Source organism: Lontra canadensis, unplaced genomic scaffold (assembly GCF_010015895.1).
Source record: "Lontra canadensis isolate GAN:19392208 unplaced genomic scaffold, GSC_riverotter_1.0 scaffold59, whole genome shotgun sequence".
Taxonomy (NCBI): Eukaryota; Metazoa; Chordata; class Mammalia; order Carnivora; family Mustelidae; genus Lontra; species Lontra canadensis.
The window spans coordinates 1,538,388-1,557,590 of record NW_022631053.1 but is presented as its reverse complement, the minus strand read 5'-3'; the positions used below and the strand labels follow the sequence as shown (position 1 = coordinate 1,557,590).

General features: G+C 39.3%; 1 protein-coding gene across 12 annotated transcripts in view; it reads right to left on the bottom strand.

Annotated features, from left to right (window-relative positions):
* The window catches only part of LOC116878846 (cyclic AMP-dependent transcription factor ATF-7), an 81,416-nt gene that overhangs the window by 40,383 nt on the left and 21,830 nt on the right, over positions 1-19,203 (bottom strand). For 4 of the 12 annotated variants that reach the window (XM_032876611.1, XM_032876609.1, XM_032876608.1 and 1 more), the window contains exon 3: positions 11,763-11,805. The exons of the other annotated variants lie outside the window; for them this stretch is intronic. In XM_032876611.1, the coding sequence (XP_032732502.1) occupies positions 11,763-11,805 (43 nt within the window). The remainder of the gene's footprint in view (positions 1-11,762; positions 11,806-19,203) is intronic. 12 annotated transcript variants of the gene reach the window in all.

The window sequence follows — 19,203 nt, the reverse complement described above, 5'->3', positions numbered from 1 at the left end:
AAGACATCACATCTATTCTGCCACACAGTTAGTGTTGTTGTGCCTGGAACTTACACGTGGGTGGGAAAGACAAACATACAGTGTGAACAGTGTGGCTCTTAACCATCAAAGCTGGGATAATTTACTACATTTCGGTTTTCTCTTGGGCTGACGAAAATTTCATTATGCAAAAAGAATACTCTAAACACTTCTTAGTAATAATACAGGAGATTCTGAATGCTTACAATGAGCTCAGCAGAGCAATGTACTATGAATCACACTACAGAGACTACAATAGCTAAAAAATTCTGCCCCTTTAAGGACTTAAATACAACTTGGTACTCTAACAGTTCAGTCAAAAGAAAAACTGAACCTGAAAGAGAGAAAGTGGGACAGAGAAAAAGAGAGAGAGAAAGAGAGGAAAGGAGGAAAGGACAAAGGTAGAAGAGAAAGGGAAGGAGAAAGAAATGTAGATACCTCAGTCTTCAAAACTTTGAGTGTTTCAATGGCTGGGGCAAGCTTAAAAGATTGCACTCACCCATTCAAAAATAATTCCAAAATGCAGCAATGTGTTTTTGTTTCAAACAAACTATCAAAGTTTAACTGTCCAGAGCTTTAATGACTACAGAAAAGGTTACAGGCTAGTAAAGAAATAGACAAAGATTCAAATGGTTAGGCAAATCTCTTGAATAAGCCAGGAACTTGTGAAATGCACTGATTCTGCCTTGCCTCCTTAATTTGATGCAGAAAGAAAGCGTTAACCCTGACTTACTGATACATTCAGCTGATTATCTTTGTGTATAACTTGGAAAGCTTTGAATAAAACCAAGCAAATAGGAAACTCCTTTTATGTTGGATTTTTTTTTTTTTCCCCATACAAGGTATTTTTTTGGAATGCTGGCCAATGAATAGTTGTCTACATTAAAAGAATGCAGGGGGCACCTGGGTGGCTCTGTGGTTAAGCTGCTGCCTTAGGCTCGGGTCATAGTCTCAGGATCCTGGGATCGAGCCCCGCATCGGGCTCTCTGTTCGGGGGGAGCCTGCTTCCCCCTCTCCTCTGCCTGCTTCTCTGCCTGCTTGTGATCTCTCTGTCAAATAAATAAATAAAATCTTAAAAAAAAAAAAAAAAAAGAATGCAGGCAGGGAGGTGCAAAACGGAACCTATGCTGCCTAACAGTCACACTTATCCACATGCTTCGAGACTATTATAGTTATCCACTACAGCAGCAACATCAGGTGCTGGGGAAACTGCCCCTGCTAACCTTCCCAGCCTCACCACAATCTGTGCTCCATCAATATCAAGCTACCTGCAGTTTCTCTGAACACATCATGCTGTTTCATTCTTTTGTGTTTTCTTATGTCTCTTATGTTTGGGATATTCTTCTCTCTAACGTTCATCTCTATCTTCTCTGTCTGGCAAAAAAAGTTTTTTGGTAAAATTTTTTTTTATCTTTTTCTAAACCAGTTAAAAAATCACCTCTTCCAGGAAACCTTCCCTGATGTCTACCAGAGCTCTCTGAACTTGCAAATACTTATATTATTACATTTATCATACTATAATGTAATTACATTTTTATGTGTCTGACTCCCTTATGAGACAGTGAATACTTTGATACATCTTTCTGTCACTAGTATCTAGCATGGTGTGTAGCACACTGCAGATATCCAAGTTTTTTTTTTTAATTAAATTGAACCCACAAAAGCTAACAGGAGTCTGACTGAACTGAGAAATTATTCATGGGCTAATTTTGGAAACCTGTCCCCAATCTTACTCAAGGTTAGAGATACCTGGCAAAATACACAAAGGGAAATGTCTTGACTTTTTTATTCTTACAACAGATCCTTTGTGTGCACCAGATCTCTTGCTAGACATTTGTGAAAATCCATATTCAATTTTTGATTCTGGTCTAAAATGATAACAAATTGTTTCAATTATATAGAACCTCCCATCCTATTATATGAGAATGTAGACAAACCAGGAGGTGCTAATGGGATCCTATTAACCTTCATATCACATTACAACAGCCCCATCTGTTAAGGGAAAAGAGGAGAAAAAGGATAAATAAAAAGGCCATTAAGCATACTGATGGATGTCAGGGATAAACGAAGACTCTGGTACTCCTCGTCCTCACTTCTTGGTAACAAGCAATTAACTATAGCAAATAACAGATTTCAACCATAGTGTGGTAGGCTGATAGTGGTTCCCATTTTAGTTTGCTGGAGCTGCCCTAAAACAACAAATTTACTGTCTCACAATTCTACAGGTCAGAAGTCTGAAATCAACGTGTCAGCACAGCTGGTTCCTTCTGAAGATGTGAGGGAAAATCTGTTCCATGCTCACTTCCTAGCTTCTGATGGTTTGCTAGCAATCTCTGGTGTCCTTGGTTTGTGGTAGCATAACTCCAATCTTTACATGGTGTCCTCCCTGGCTGCACATCTGTTTCCAATTTCCTCCATTTATAATGACACCAGTTATACTGGATCATGGGTCCAACCTATTCTAATATGATCTCATATTAACTAATTGTATCTACAACAATCCTATTTCCAAATAAGGTCACATTCTAAGATATTTGGGGTTAGCACTTCAAATGTGAATTTTAGGGGATACAATTCAACCCCTAACATCTCCCAAAGATATGTCCACGTCCTAATTCCTAGATCCCACGTTAACTATATGATGATTAAACTGAGGATTTTGATATGAAGAGGTTATCCTGGATGATGCACCTAGGCCCCATGCCATCACAGACTTCCTTGTAAGAGAAAGGCAAAGGGAGATACACACAAAGAGGAGAAGGTGACGTTAAGACAAAAGTAGAGACTGGAGTGATGTGGCCATAACCCCCCAAATGCCAGCAGCCACCAGAAGCTGGAAGAGGCAAGGAAAGGATTCTCATGAGTGCCTCCAGAGAGATTATGACTCTGCTCACACCTTGATTTCAGACTTCTGGCCAGGAACATTAACAGGAATAAAAAGGAGCATTACATAATAATAAAGGGGTCAGAGGCACCTCGGTGGCTCAGCTGGTCAAGTGTGACTCTTGATTTTGACTCAGGTCATGACTTCAGGGTCCGGGGATTGAGCCTCACATCAGGCTCTGCGTTCAGCACAGAGTCTGCTCATCCCTTTCCCTCTGTTCCTCCCCCTGCTTGAGCACTCTCAAATAAATAAATAAATAAAATCTTTTTAAAAAATTAAATCTTTAAAAAAAAGAGAAAAAGAAAAGAAACCACAAACCGATGTCACTCACGAACATGAATTCAAAAATCCTCAACATTAGCAGGTCATGATCTCAGGATCCTGGAATTAGGCCCATACTTGCTCTACACTCAGTGGGGAATCTGCTTAAGGATTCTCTCTCCTCTCCTTAAGCGCGCTACCCCAACTCATGCATGCACATGCATGCTCTAAATAAATCTTTTTTTTTTTTTAAGATTTTACTTATTTATTTGACAGAGAGAGACACAGCGAGAGAGGGAAGACAAGCAGGGGAGCAGCAGAGAGAGAGGGAGAAGCAGGCTTCTTGCCGAGCAAGGAACCTGATGCGGGGCTCGATCCCAGGACCCTGGGATCATGACCTGAGCTGAAGGCAGATGCTTAACGACTAAGCCACCCAGGCACCCTGATAAATAAATAAATCTTTTAAAAAAATCCTAAACAAGATAATAAAACCCAAGAATGTATGAAAAGAATTACACATCACAACCAAGTGAGATTTATCCCAAGTATGCAAGGATGGTTCAACATTCAAAAATTAATTAATGTAATCTATCACATCAGCAGGCTAAAGAAGAAAAATCACATGATCATATGAATGGATGCAGAAAAAATATTTGGTAAAACCCTACACAATGATAAAAACCCTCAGCAAACTGAGAGAAGAACTTCAATCAACTTGATAAAAGAACATCTCTAAAAAAAAATGTACAGCTAACATCATACTTAAGGTTGAGAAACTTGAAGCTTTCTCACTAAGATCAGGTACAAGGGAAGGATGTTTCTTCTTACTACTTTTCAACATTGTACTGGATGTCCTAGCTAATGCAGTAAGAAAAGAAAAGGAAGTAAAAGGTATGCAGATTGGGAAGGAAGAAATAAGACTATCTTTGTTGGCAGATGGCATAATCATCTATGTAGAAAATCCAAAAGAATCAACAAAAATTCCTATAATTAATAAGTGATTACAGTAAAGTTGCAGGATACAAGATTAATATACAAAACTCAACTGCTTTTTTAAAAGATTTATTTTAAATTCTTTCTTTTAAATAAGATATTTATTTATTTATTTGATGGAGAGAGAGAGAGAGCACAAGCAGGGAGAGTGGCAGGCAGGGTGAGCAGGAGGCAGAGGGAGAAGCAGGCTCCCTACTGAACAGGGAGCGCAATCCCAGGGCTGGATCCCAGAGCCCTGGGATCATGACCTGAGCTGAAGGCAGACGCTCAGTCAACTGAACCACCCAAGATTTATTTATTTTAAAAGAGAGAGAAAAAAGAAAGCAAGCATGAGTGGGGAGAGGAGGAGAGGGAGAAAGAGAGGGAAAGAATCCCAAGCAAACTCCCCACTGAGCATGGAGCCCAACATGGGGCTCAATCCTACGACCCTGAGACTGTGACCTGAGCCAAAATCAAGAGTGAGACACCCAAATGATTGAGTCACCCAGGTGCCCTCAACTTTTTTTTTTTTGAGAGAGAGAGCAGGGGGATGGGCAGAGGGAAAGGAAGCAGCAGACTCCCTGCTGAGTGGGGAGCCAGACGTGGGGCTCAATCCCAGAACCCCGAGATCATGCTCCAAACCTAAGGCAATGGCTTAACTGACTGAGCCACCCAGGCACCCTCAACTTTTTTTTTTTTTAATATACCATCAATGAACAAGTAAAATTTGACATTAAAAACATAATGCCATCTACATTAGCATCCCCAAAACTGAAATAGTTAGGTATAAATCTGACAAAATATGTATAAGATCCCTCTGAGGAAAATTACAAAACTCTGATGAATGAAATCACAGAAAATCTAAATAAATGGCAAGATATTCCATGTTCATGGATAGGAATACTCAATATCATCAAGATGTCAGTTCTACCCAACTTGATCTACGGACTCAATGCACTCCCAATGAACATCCCAGTGAATTATTCTGTGGATGTCAACAGACAAACTGATTTTAAAGCTTAAATGGAGAGGCGCCTGGGTGGCTCAGTGGGTTAAAGCCTCTGCCTTCGGCTCAGGTCATGATCTCAGGGTTCTGGGATCGACCCCTGCATTGGGCTCTCTGCTCAGTGGGGAACCTGCTTCCTCCTCTTTCTCTCTGCCTGCCTCTCTGCCGACTTGTGATCTGTCAAATAAATAAATAAAATCTATAAAAAAAATAAAATAAAGCTTAAATGGAGAGGCAAAAGATCCAGAATACCCAACACAATATTGGAAGAGAACAATGGTGATGGACTGACACTAACTTCAAGATATACTCTAAAGCTACAATAATCAAGATAATGTAGTACTGGTGAAAGAACAGACAAAAAGATCAATGGAAAGGATGGAGAGCCCAGAAGTAGACCCTCCATAAATATAGTCAACTGATCTTTAACAAAGGAGCAAAGGCAGTACAATGGAGCAAAGAAAATCTTTTCAACGAATAGTGCTGAGACAACTGGACATTCATAGGACCCCCCCCCCCCAAAAAAAAAGAATCTAGACACAGACCTTACACTCTCCACAAAAATTAACTCAAATTGGATCATAGACATAAATGTAAAAGCCAAACTATAAAACTCCCAGAAGTTAGACTGAGCCATGCAGGCATTGCTATTAAGCATCAGACTCCTGTTATCAGCTTAGGTCTTGATCTCAGGGTTGTGAGTTCAAGCTCCTTGTTGGGCTCCATGCTGGGTATGGAACCTTTACTTAAAACAAAAAACTCCTGAAGGTAACATAGAAGAAAACTTAGATAATTTTGGGTTTGGTGATAAACTTTTTAGATACAATACCAAAGTCACACAATTCATGAAAGAAATAATATGTCAGACTTGTTAAAATTAAAAACTCTTCTCGTGAAAGTATCAAGGGAATGAGAAGTCAAGCCACAGACTGGGAGAAAATATTTGTGAAAGACACATCTGATAAAGCAAAATATATATCCAAAAAACTCCGAAAACTCAGTAAAAAGAAAACAAACGACCCAATTAAAAAATGGGCCAAAGGGGCGCCTGGATGGCTTAGTCATTAAGCATCTGCCTTTGGCTCAGGTCATGATCCCAGGGTCCTGGATTTGAGCCCCACATTGGGCTCCCTGCTTGGCGGGAAGCCTACTTCTCCTTCTTTCACTCCCTGTGCTTGTGTTCCCTCTCTCACTGTGTCTCTCTCTGTCAAATAAATATTAAAAAAAAAAAAAAAGTGATAAGAAACATTAACTCTTAAAAAAAAAATGGGACAAAGGGGTACCTGTGTGGCTCAGTTGGCTGAGCATCCAACTCATGATTTTGGCTCAAGTCATGATCTCATGCGTCATGGAATCAAGCCCCTTGTTGGGCTCCCCACTCAGCAGGGAGTCTGCTTGAGATCCTCCCCCTCTGCCCCGCCTCCACCCGAGCTTGCTCCCTTGCTCTCTTTCAAATAAATAAATGAATTTTTAAAAATGGGCCAAAGACCTCAACAGACTGCCCACCAAAAAAGATATATAGATGGAAAGATATACACATGAAAAGATGCTCCATATCACACGTCATTAGGAAAACACAAATTAAAACAACAGTGACATCCTGCTACATACTTATTCAAATGGCCAACATCCAGATCACTGACAACATCGAATGCTGACAGGGGTGTGAAAGAAAAGGAACTCTCATTCATTGCCAGTAGAAATGCAAAATGGTACAGCCACTTTGGAAGACGGTTTGGCAGTTTCTTACAAAACTAAACACAGTCTTACCATATGATCTAGAAATCATGCTCTTTGGTATTTATCCAAAGCAACTGAAAACTTATGTCCACATAAAAACCTGCACATGAATTTTTGTAGCAGCTTTACTCATAATTGCCCAAACCTGGAAGCAACCAGAATATCCTACAGTGGGTAAATGGATAAATAAACTGTGGTATGTCCAGATGATGGAATATTATTCAGCACTAAAAATAAATGAGGTATCAAGCCAAGAAAAAACATGGAGGAACCTTAAATGCATATTACTAACACATATTAAGTGAAAGATGCCAATCAGAAACAGCTACATACTGTATGATTCCATCCAAATGGCTCTCTGAAAAAGGCAAAATGGTAAAGACAGTACAAAGATCAGTGGTTGCCAGGGGATAGAAGATTGCACAGAGGCTTTTTAGGGCAGTGAAAATATTCTATGATAATACAATGATTGATACATGTCACTATACATTTTTCCAAACCCATCAAAGGTACGACACCAAGAGTGAACCCTAAACTATAAACTCTGGTGATGATGGCGCATCAGTGCAGGCTCATCAGTTACAGGAACCGCAGCACTCTAGATGCTGATAATGGCCGGGGCTATGGACCTGTGGGGGCAGGGCAACCTCTGTACCTTCCTCTCCATTTTGCTGTCAAACTATAATGGCTCTCAAAAAATAAAGCCTTAGAAAAAGTTGAAAATGACTAAGTAAAAAATAAATAGCTCGATGCATGCTTATTCTCACAGAGTGCTCAGAAAAGAGCCTGAAAAATTAAGCCTGGAGTACTCATTGCTTATTATTCTAAGACAGAAAAGCACAGCATAGCAGAAAGTCCAGCTTCCAAGCAAGAATTGTTGTCTCTTTGACAGAGCTCCAATGCAATTACACCCGAGCTGTTGATTTTTCTATCACTACTTCCCCTTTGTTTCAGAGACAGCATCCACGACCTTCTGTTCATGCGGTGGAGGAAGAAATTGCTTCCCAGAAAGCTGAGCCCACTGTATTTTACTAGATAAAGAAAAAACAAAAAGTCATTCGACTCTGACAAGCTGATTACTGTCTATGGAGGAGCAAAATGCCTCCCTTAGGACTAAGGAAAGAGCCAACAAGGTACAATATGTTCAAACCTTTAACCACTGCTCTGCCAAGAGCTACTACGTATGTGCACACTACTCTCTCTCCTCTGAGCAGTCACGTGTGCCTAACCGAAAGTACAAGCCTCCATAAGGAGGCTGCCTGGCTGTAGTTTCAAATGCATATAAAGTGAAAGAATGCTGAAACAAGTCTCCCCTTTCCATTTTGCATTGCCTTAGCTAGGTAAAAACTAAAAGGAAAGAAAAGAAAGGCTGAAGAGGAAATAGCTAAATTGTTGAATCTAATATGGTGCCTTATAAAACAAATTCAGACACCCAGACCCCTGAAAATGTTAGAGTAACTACTTTTACTGTCCCCTCCCAATACAGCCTAAGTGGATTAGAGTCTCTTCTTCTAAGAAATACCCGAAACTGAAGTAAAATGACAAATGTCTGACGTTATGAACATAATACAGTATAAAAAATTAATGTACACAGATTGTCACTGTATAAAAAAATGATGCTCACTAAAGTTACAAGTGTAATACTATCTGCTCACTCTAGTATTCCGAAGATTGACTGATTGATTGATTGATTTTAGAGAAAGAGAGAACATGAGCAGGGAGAGGGGCAGAGGGAGGAGAGAGAGAATCCCAAGCAGTGTTGCACTGAGCCCTGTGTGGGGCTTGATGTCAGAACGCTGAGATCATGACCTGAGCTGAAATCAAGTCAGATGCTAAACCGACTGAGTCACCTAGGTGCCCCTCACTCTGGTTTTCTAGAGCAAAGTCCACCTACATCCCACACCTGAGATCTTGACAACTCCAATGAAAACTCTTCACTTGACTAAAATAACTCATGCCAATAAAAGGATTTATTGTTTGGTGTTTGGTTGTTATTTTTTCCCCCTGGTCAGTGATTTTGAGAACAGGGACACAAAAAGGAGGTAACTGAGACTTAGCATTAAAATGCAGGCCTTCGGGATGCTTGGGTGCCTCAGTTGGTTAAGTGCTTGCTTGCCTTTGGCTCAGGTCTGATCCCAGGGTCCTGGGATCAAGCCCCATGGTGGGCTCCCAGCTCAGCAGGGAGCCTGCTTCTCCCTCTCTCTCTGCCTGCCGCTCCCCCCGCTTGTGCTTTCTCTCTGTCAAATAAATAAATAAAATCTTTAAAAAAATTTTTTTTAATTAAAAAAAAATGCAGGCCTTAAAAAAAATCTTCCACCCTATTAAGCTGCTACTATCTATCTGATAACCTCTTAGCAATCAAGCTTGTAGTCTCTGTTTCATAGGTTGCTGCTTTAAATCACCTTTTCTCTGTGATTAGTTTTACAAGAACTCCTGCCAGGACACATACACCCCGAGACAGATAGACACACACACACACACACACACACAAACTCACACACACACAAACATGCATGCATACACATGCAACTAAATGGGTGTCAGAGGCACCCAGCAAAATAAACAAATGAGATCTCTGACCCCTAGAATGATCATTTTGGTAGTCTGTGACCTTGCCCAATAAGGCATTCTCAGCTTTGAAGCCAAGAATTTGACTTGGTTACAGGTAGAAAAGACAAGACTTCAGTCAGATATTTCCTGATGTTGAATGCTAAATTCTGAATCAGAATCAGAATCAAGAAGGGAAATATATATTTTAAGCAGCCTTTCCATAAAACATACAGTCAGACAAAATATACAAAGAATACTTGTACTATAAACAGCAACCAAGAGATTCTCCAATCTCTTTCAATCCTTTGTGTACTTCCACATATTTTTATCACAAATTATTTCACATAAATATTTCCATGTATCTATTTAGCCACAGATTGTCACTTTTAATGATAAATGAGGTCCACAGCATTAACACACAAGGGAAAAAGAAGACCAGACATATGGAAGGGCTATGAAATCAAAGAAGAGGATGCAAGATCTGAGTAGAGAAAAATTTTATTATTCAACAGGTAAGACTCTCCATGCAGTTGTACGCCCAAAACTTCAGAGGATAAACAAGCTAGCAATCACCAGGCAGAATACACATCTCAGGACACCATTAACCAACTTCTAGCCATACCCTCATCCCACCTTAGTCATATTTCCTCTTGCTACCAATCAGTACGGCAGCCACTATAACCAAAGCCCCACTACTACGTGACACTACACAAAGAAAGATGCCATTTGTATCTGGGAGCTTACAGGCATAAAACTAAGAACGAGAAGAAGGGAACGTCGATCAGGAAGTAACCCAGTCTAGAATTCACAAAGATGACACCACAATGCTTCTTTGGGCCTATGAGTGGAGGATGCTGAAGCCAAGATTTTTAGGTCCCAATTTCCTAGTTCTGTCTACCTTTCTGACTGGTCAAGAATTCATTTTCTTTCCATCTTAAAATCATGGCCAAGCTACAAACATGATTGTTTACCTCAGAAAGAGTTAGCCACATCTCAGCAGCACTCCCAGGCAGATAAAAAGCCATTACCATTACAGATTAAGGCTAAGGCAGTTGCAGAGACGTCCCTTCAGATGAGTAAGAATTCTTATCTTTTTGTACAAGTCAAGCTCAATTATAGTAATAAACTGTAGTAACTGACTGCACTGGGACCATTGACCAAAAAACGACTTATTCTCTCTCCCCACCCCACCCCCATGCTAGATGAGCATATTTACATGTATAGGGAGAATAATGAGAAACCAATTTAGCCTAGTAGTTAAAAGGGCTAGTCTGGGTTTCTATAATAGCTCCATCACAAAATATCGTGTGGCCTTGTACAAGTTACTCAGTCTCTCTGAACCTTCGCTTTCTCATCTGTACAACAGGGATAATATTATATCCTCCCTCAGGGGATTTCTAGGATTAAATAAAGTAGTATCTATAAAGCACTTTTATACAGTACATAAGAGCTCAGTTAGCTGTTGCATTACTGCTGTTGTTATTACATTAAGAGTTAAACAATTTTCTTTGTATTTTGTTCTCTCCCATTCCCCCCATCTAATCCCTTGGGTAGACTATTTCCACATTATATAAACATAGCCTTTCCTCTAAGTTGTAGGTGTAGGTCTGTATACCCGAGCTGCTGGTCTGCACTAATTGACAGTAATCCTGAACATCATGTTATAGAGTCTGCTGTAGGCTAATGGTTCATTTTACCATGATGTCAATTCAGCTCAACAAGTAGGGAAACTAAATTACCAGTGAGGCCAAGACTGAAGCCAAGTCTAGAAGGTGGAAAGTCACTATCTCTATGAAAAGGGATCTTGCCCAATACTAGAGAGTTATTATTCTAAGTAGATAGGAAGCTTGAATTCTAGAACTGGAGAGATCAGTTCAGTCTCCTTCCCTCATATTTTATCAATATAAATTTTCCAGGGCAGGGCAAAGAGGAAATATCTCTATCTCAAAAAGAATTAAGTTGCTTCTAGTGTTTATTAGGATGCTTCTTAAGACTTAGAATTCTCAACTAGCTTCTAATAGAAGGACATTGAAATAGCCCAATACAAAACTAAGAAGTAAATCTATTTATCTTTGACATTATCATAAGTTGCCACGTCTCCTTTGCTCAGGAACCATTCTACCTAAGCCAGTCCTCACCTATTATTCCGAAACCCAAATACAAACTTCTATTCCTTCATGTAGCCATACTACATCTCTGGTTAAACTGATTTATACTAAAGCGTGAATGACAAGTTCCATACTTTTCTAGTAACTTATTAGTTTATATGAATCTTTCACTAATGTAGAAGTACAGAGGATTACTTTAAGACAGGGAATCTTTCTTATTTACCTTTAAGTTGCACTGACTTTTTTCAGTCACATATAAGGCTGCCCTTGAGAGGAATGGAAAGGACATTTTATTGTGCTCAACATCATCAAAGAAAAAGGCATCATGGGCTCTACTACTTCTTTTTTTGCTCAGCCCTAATACCTTCACTCCCCATACACAGTCCATTCAATGTTCATCCTACCCTTCTCCCAACACCCAGAATCAGTAAAACTCTCACTAGGGAAGTCAAATCTTTTAACATCAGAGAGACTTCTGGAGGACCAGAAAAGCTGCCACCTTAATCTCCCTGGATAGATTCTTGAGACTTTTAGAGGGACCTTCGAGCTGTGACCTTAAATGTTAAATTTTCTATTCCCCTTTCTCCAGCTATACCTAATCACATGGTTATCTGCTCATAACTTTAAAGAATTAGAGGACAGCAAGATTCTAACTATATGACATTCTGGAAAAGACAAAACTATGGAGACGGTAAACAGATCAGTGGTGGGGTGCCTAGGTCGTTCAGTAGGTTAAACATCTGCCTCTTGATTTTGGCTCAGGTCATGATCTCAGGGCTGTGAGATGGAGCCTCGCATAGGGCTTTGCACTCAGCAGGGAGTCTGCTTGGGATTCTCTCTCTTCCTTTGCCCCTCTCCCCACTCACACAAGCTCACTCGCGCATGCTCTCTCTCTCTCAAATAAATAAATACATCTCAAAAAAAATTAAATATATATTAGAAAAAAAAATCAGTGGTTACCAAGGGTTGGGGATAATTGTGGGGAGGGATGAATAAGTGGAACACAGGGGATTTTTTAGAGCAGTAAAACTACTCTGTATGATAAATAATGGTGGGTGCATGTTATTACACATTTGTGAAAACCCACAGAATGTACAACACAAAGATTAAACCCTAAGGTAGCTTGAGGACTTCAGTTAGTATTAATGTATCAATATTGGCTAATCAGTTATAACAAAGGTACCACACTAACATAAAATTGCACGGGGGAGGGAAGGGACTGGGCGCCTGGGTGGCTCAGTCTATTAAAGGTCTGCCTTTAGCTCAGGTCATGATCCCAGGATCCAAGGATCAAGTCCCATATCAGGTCCCTGCTCAGTGGGGAAGCTTGCTTTTCCTGCTCCCTCTGCTGCTCCCCCACCCCCACACTTGTGCACTCTCAAATAAATAAATAAATACAAGCCTTAAAAAAGAGAAAAGATACAGTAGCAGGGGAGAATAAGGAGTATATATGGGAACTCTCAGTACTTTCCACTCAACTTTTTAAAAAGATTTTATTTATTTTCTTAACAGAGAGGAGCAAGAGACAGCGTGAGCACAAGTGGGGGAGAGGGGCAGAGAGAGAGGGAGAAAAGACTCCCCATTGAGAGGGAGCCTTATATGGGGCTCGATCCCAGGACCCCAGGACCATGACCTGAGATGAAGGCAAATGCTTAACCAACTGACACCTAGCCATTCCTCCACTCAATTTTTCTGTAAGTGTAAAACTGATAAAAAGAATAGTCTATTTTTTTTTTAATCAGAGGAAACACTGGTTAATAATCCCTACCAGGTACAATGACTAATAAGAGCCAAGATACGTTATACAAGAAGAAGGCAAAAAATAAAATAAGAGACTACAGCGCTTAATCACAAACTAGACAGAAGGATAATTAAAGACAAGGCAAGAGTCTTGAGGAAGTGAGGGAAGGAGAGAGAGACAACTCTCACATCATTTTTATAGTGACTGGTGTGCAAAAAAAACTAAAGCAAATATTATCTCCCTCGGAGAAAGAGAAGAGAAACCAAGCTTATAAGGGGTACTGAGATACTTGGCAGAAAAATACCACCATTAAGCCTCTGGCATACTTACAAGTGTCACCCTGATGCCTCTCCCTGTGGCTAAGAAATCAGAGCTTGTCACTGTAACCAAGTCTGCAACCTGTGCTGGTGCCAATCTTTATGGTAAATTAAGGCATTTTTCAGGAAAATCAAGGGATAATTGCCCAGTATCAAAAGCAGATCTGACCCTTGGGAGGAGAAAGGAGGAGTTCCTTTTGCCACTGGATGATTCTCTCTGGAATAACATAAATGGCTCTTCAAGAGACTATGTCTTTGATAAGCGGAGCTGCAACTCTGACAGCCAATCTGCCGCCTGACTTCAGCTTTCCACAATGACTCAAAGGACTCGGCAAGGCTGCAGATTTATTCTGCTGACTTTCCCTGCAGAGTTACCCAAGTTTTTCAAAGGCAAAAAGGCCAGATTCTTACCAAAGCATAATCTTAGGTGGTGTATTTCAGTGCACAAAGAAACCTCTAAGTAAAAACACAAAGGCACTACTACAAAGAGATAAACCCCAAACGTTCCATCTTTTCTCCACAGTGTTTTCCTTCTTGAAATCTTATCCTTAACCTGATCATTTTTGAGGGATTTAAAAAGCAAAATCTATCTACAATAAACTATTAATAACAGGATTTCTCCCTCACAATTTGTATGTCATTTCTTCAAGGTGAGATTTTTAAAGAAAAAAGCTTTCTACATATTCTAAGTCAAAAGTGACAGCCTTGTGCTATGATTTATAGGACAGACCTTCTATGGTTAAATAGATTCAACCCTCAACAGACAAAAGAAAACTAGACTTGAGAGTTCAGATATGCAATTTCTGTTTGAAACCTTTTTTATTTTAAGATATACAAAGATTTTAAAACACTAATATTTAGAGATAATCAGTTCTATTTTGATTTTTTAAAATATCCATTGCTGTACTGAGCAAGTATCCTACAACAGGAACTGGAGCACGGACAGTAGTAATAGTAAAATATAGCACAGAAAATTATAAACAGAAAATCAGAGTAAGATTTTTTTTTCCCAAAAAAACAAAACATATAACCCCTTTTACAAAAACAAATGAAAAGCGGACAAAAATATAGAAGTTCTGCTTTATAAATAACACTGGCAAACAATAGCTATCTTAAATTTTTAGACATAACCAAAAGTCTAAAGATCTGGCTAAGTGAAATTTAGCTAAATGCTTACTAACATTTGCAACTGTAACCCTTTCAAAGGGGTTTATCATTTGGTTATAGAGACTCAATTAAGATCAAAACCTGGCTCTTCCCTAACTCCAAATGAAGGGGCTTCTTTTGTACTGTAAATCCAATTTAAAAAGAACATTGTATTTTAATATAAGTCACTGGCATCTGGTTAAAAAGCTTAAGTTCGTCCCGTTACATCCTTTGAGCAGAACATTGAAGTTCTCTTTCCTCTCCTATGAAAGAGCTTCCAGAGAGAGCATCTCTTGCACCTTGTTCATAATGCACAATTTATCGGCATTTTGTTTCCTTTCTAAATGGCCGGGAGGGAAGAAGAGCTCCACAGCCACTGTGTGTGGTTAGTAATGGCGCTTTTACTTGTCATTGTACAAAGCCTGTTAAATATTTACAACACAGACAGCAATATCTAGTCCTAAACACCCAGTTGTGAGTTTGAATTTTTTTAGAAATAAATCTATGACAAGTTTTCCCCAGCAAAACGCCAGAAGACTTTACTAACAGCTTCAAGAGACCCAGCGGGTCCAGAGGAGCAGTTATAGGCCATCTGGTGATTACTTATTATTATTTATACAGCACTGTAGATGTACACACAGATGTGTTATGAATCCACATACAGAGTAGGCCCTAACAAGGGCTTCAGACAAAATGTGACTGCTGAGCAAGTCAATCTGCATTAAAGAAACACGCTAACCAGAAAGAGGGAACTCACTCGTTCTTCAATCTGCCGCATTAGCTGGAAGAGTATTTGATAAGAGAATGATAATTCTATATAATGATGACAATACCTTGTAAGTTAACAACCTAGCTGTACGTGGTTTTGCAGGGGTGGCAAAAGAGGGACTCATGAAGGACAGGCTCTCAGATCCAGAAAGCACATTATTAACTCGGCAGTTTATAAAAGAAGGGATTAGAAAACAGCTTCTCTCCTGGGTTAGGAAGAACTGAGATACGAAGATACAGGATTTTATTTATTTTTTTCCTACCAGGAATGCTCTGAGAACTGTTTCTGGGCTCCCATTCCAAATATTAAGTCATATCCAAGGAAAACAAGAGTGAATAACCGAAAAATTTCATCTAATTTCTTGGGTATCACTCTAATTAGGTTCATACAGCCTCCCCCCATGGCAGATCAGAGCAGGGATGCTTTTAATCCACTATGTTCTTAGTAACATAAAAATAATGGTAACATAAAAAGCTAAAATCATCAACCACATGTTTCTAAAGGCGAGAATCAAGAGTGCCAGATCGGACATTAAAAACAGGTTTAATTCCTTGCTCTTAATATATTTACATTTTTAAAAATCCTAGTCCCAATTTTGTCCACACGATGCATAACGGTGGTCTACTTCCATCACGACAGTTCATAAAACTGTAGCATACTCAGAGTGGACTGAAAGTTATTGCAAAATCAACATATTATTACAAAAAACAAGGCTAGCATTTGGCCTAATTGTGTATAGTGCAGTGTATTTTCAGCTGCCTGACAGCATGCAGGCACTCTTACCAGATGGGAACTGGATGAATTATTGAATGAAATATGAATTATTAAATAAAAATTTGAATTTTTTTAAACTCTTGGCAGGGGGTGAGGAAGAAAGGCTTATTTGTTTGCCTGAAATTGCCCTCACCTGTCGAAGCATGTAAAGATGGTATCTACCACCATAAATGGTATTTACCTATCAAAGCCATTTCTTCCTTATTATTCTCCAATTCAAGATGCTCCCCTGACATAAAGAATTAGTAATCAGCACCAACCCATTCTTCCTTCTTTTCTTTGTGCTAATGCCAGGTAATAGGGAAACTTGCCAAAGGGATAGAATTAAAAATCCAGAGTCCCATAATACCAGTATGGCCCACTTAAAGGGAGGGCTGGGATAAAAGAAAAAAATCTATAGAGATTTGTGTTACATAGGCAATAAAACATATACCTTTGTAGCATGCCAGCATTTAACCAATCATAGAAGCTATTTGTTGCCTCATATATTACAAAGCAATAGAGATTTAAGGGATAATGTTCATGGAGGCAGAGGATACGAAGCAATAAACAGCATTGGAGGTTGGTTAAATGCCAAGTGAAGCCAGGACTACAGCACCATAAACATTATTCCTATTATATGACAAGATAAGGAGGTACAAGAAGCTGCCCTCGATCCCACCACAACTAGGGCTCTACTGCTATTCTTGGCCCTAGAAAGGGAAAGCAGGCCCTGGAGGTCTATGAGCTAGTTATGTGTTTCATGTCTCAATTAGATACGAACAGAACCTCAACCTATCCCTAAACGTCCTCTGGGAGAAGAAAAGATCTGGCAGTAGATAACCTTGGGGGGGGAAAAGAGTAACAGCCCCTCAGGTCACAATGGACAGAGAAACAATCAAAGGATTTTTCCTTAAAAGGACAGAGTGGATATAGAGGTGATTATGACAGAAATTTTCCTCAATGGCTAATAATGGGATGATCTTGTCCATCAGAAGTATCTCCTCAGAGGAAATGTGTTCCTGCTCTTAAAGGAACAGACATTCTAAGTAATAAGCTTATATGATCAGCTTCTGCTCAAAGGCTTAGTTACAATAACCAGAAGGACTACTTAAATCTGCATAATTTGTACTGCAAAACAGTGTCATGTTCCCAAAAGGGAGGTACAGGAATATGGAATTTGTGGGCTCCTAGTAATAAAAACTGGGCAAAAAGCATCCAAAAGGTAAGTTATCTAACTGCATTTACAAATTCAAGATTACTCTCAGAAGCATAGTACAGTTGACCCTTGAATGACATGGGTTTGAATTGCACAGGTCCACTTAAATGTGGAATTTTTAAAAAATAAATATAATACAGTACCATAAATTTTCTCTTCCTTACAATTTTCTCAACATTTCCTTTTCTCTGGCTTATTCCAAAGTGAGAATACAATATATAGTGCATATAACATACAAAATATGAGTTCATCAACTGTTTATATTATTGGTAAGGCTTCCAGTCAACATTAGGCTATATTAGTAGTTAAGTTTTTAGGGAGTCAAAAGTTATATGCGGATTTTTAACTCCCCCGGGGTGCTAACCCCTCCATTGTTCAAGGGTCAACTGTAGTTTTTCCTGCTTCTACAAACAACAGAGCAATTTCACAATCCACCTTTAAATAAGAGAGTCCCCCAAAGCATCAAAAACTTACAAGACTACCTAAATTCAGCACCAAACTATACTTCTACTAACTGTACTACGTCACAACAGTATTAATTAGATGCTATCTTATAAACATTTCAAAAACCCAAACCACTCAAATTCAACCCAACCCTTTGGCACAGGGTATCTGGGGTACTGTTGCCTTAACAATACTAACCCGTTCTCTGGAGGCAGCTCTATTAACTATTCCTGCTACCACATTCCACAGAGAGGTATTAGCAAGAATATTGCTCTCCCTAAGTTCCTCTTCAGGAGAGTGATGAGGCCTCAAGAGAAACAGGGTCTCAACAGGAGAATAGAGATGAGAGGGCTCAAAACACCCTATCATCTGTCTTTTCAGATAAGAATGCAGAGAATACAACCTTCAGCAGCCATCTTTCTTTTAAAAAAGTGCATGCAGCATATTTAGAATTCAGCTGTGTCACATCAGACTTACTGTTGGGAAGTGGATCATGAACAGAATCCAAAAATAACAGCCATTAAAGACCTAGCAACCAAAACATGTTTACGTATCTACTGAAAGCCCGGTGGTTTTGATTATATGGTGGAGAGCATAATCCACTAGTCTATTTTAGGTGAATTTTCCTTTCACCTTCCCTTAATATTAAGGCGTAGATGATTTCTGAGTTTAGGGGTACATAAGGTAAAGTCTGGGCAGAGAACATACACTGAAATAATGCAAGATTCCTACAGTTTGTGTTTGTTGGTTGGTTTTTTAAGGATCCGTCTCTTGAATTATGATTTGCTTTCATTCCTTCTTCCTCTAAGTGGTAGAAACCACCGATTTTTGAGGTTTCAATGGCAGTAAGTTCTAAACCATGTCTTGTAAAAATTATCATGGTCCTTATTACCACTACTGGGATTTACATAGCTTTTTAAAAATTATTCTACCATTTCTGGAATAAAAATTTTGAACCAATGACAGTGGATTATAAATAGCTTAAAGGCCTCAAGTGGCTCCAGGATGAAACCATTTTCAAGAGATGTAAGAAAGCTGGATGACAGGCCAAGGGTAGCTCGCTTTCCCAAATTTATCTTCTCTGCCAGATTTCCACTATTTCATATAATAGAAAGCAACCACAGTTGTTTACCACAGTAAATCTTGAAGAGATCCTACTTAAGAGTTAATTGTCACTAGATATTGGGGGAAACTTGGAAGGAGACTAAACGTAACTAGAGAACTACAATTTTACCTGACCATAAAATTCTGACATGCAAAGGAGGTAAAGGGACG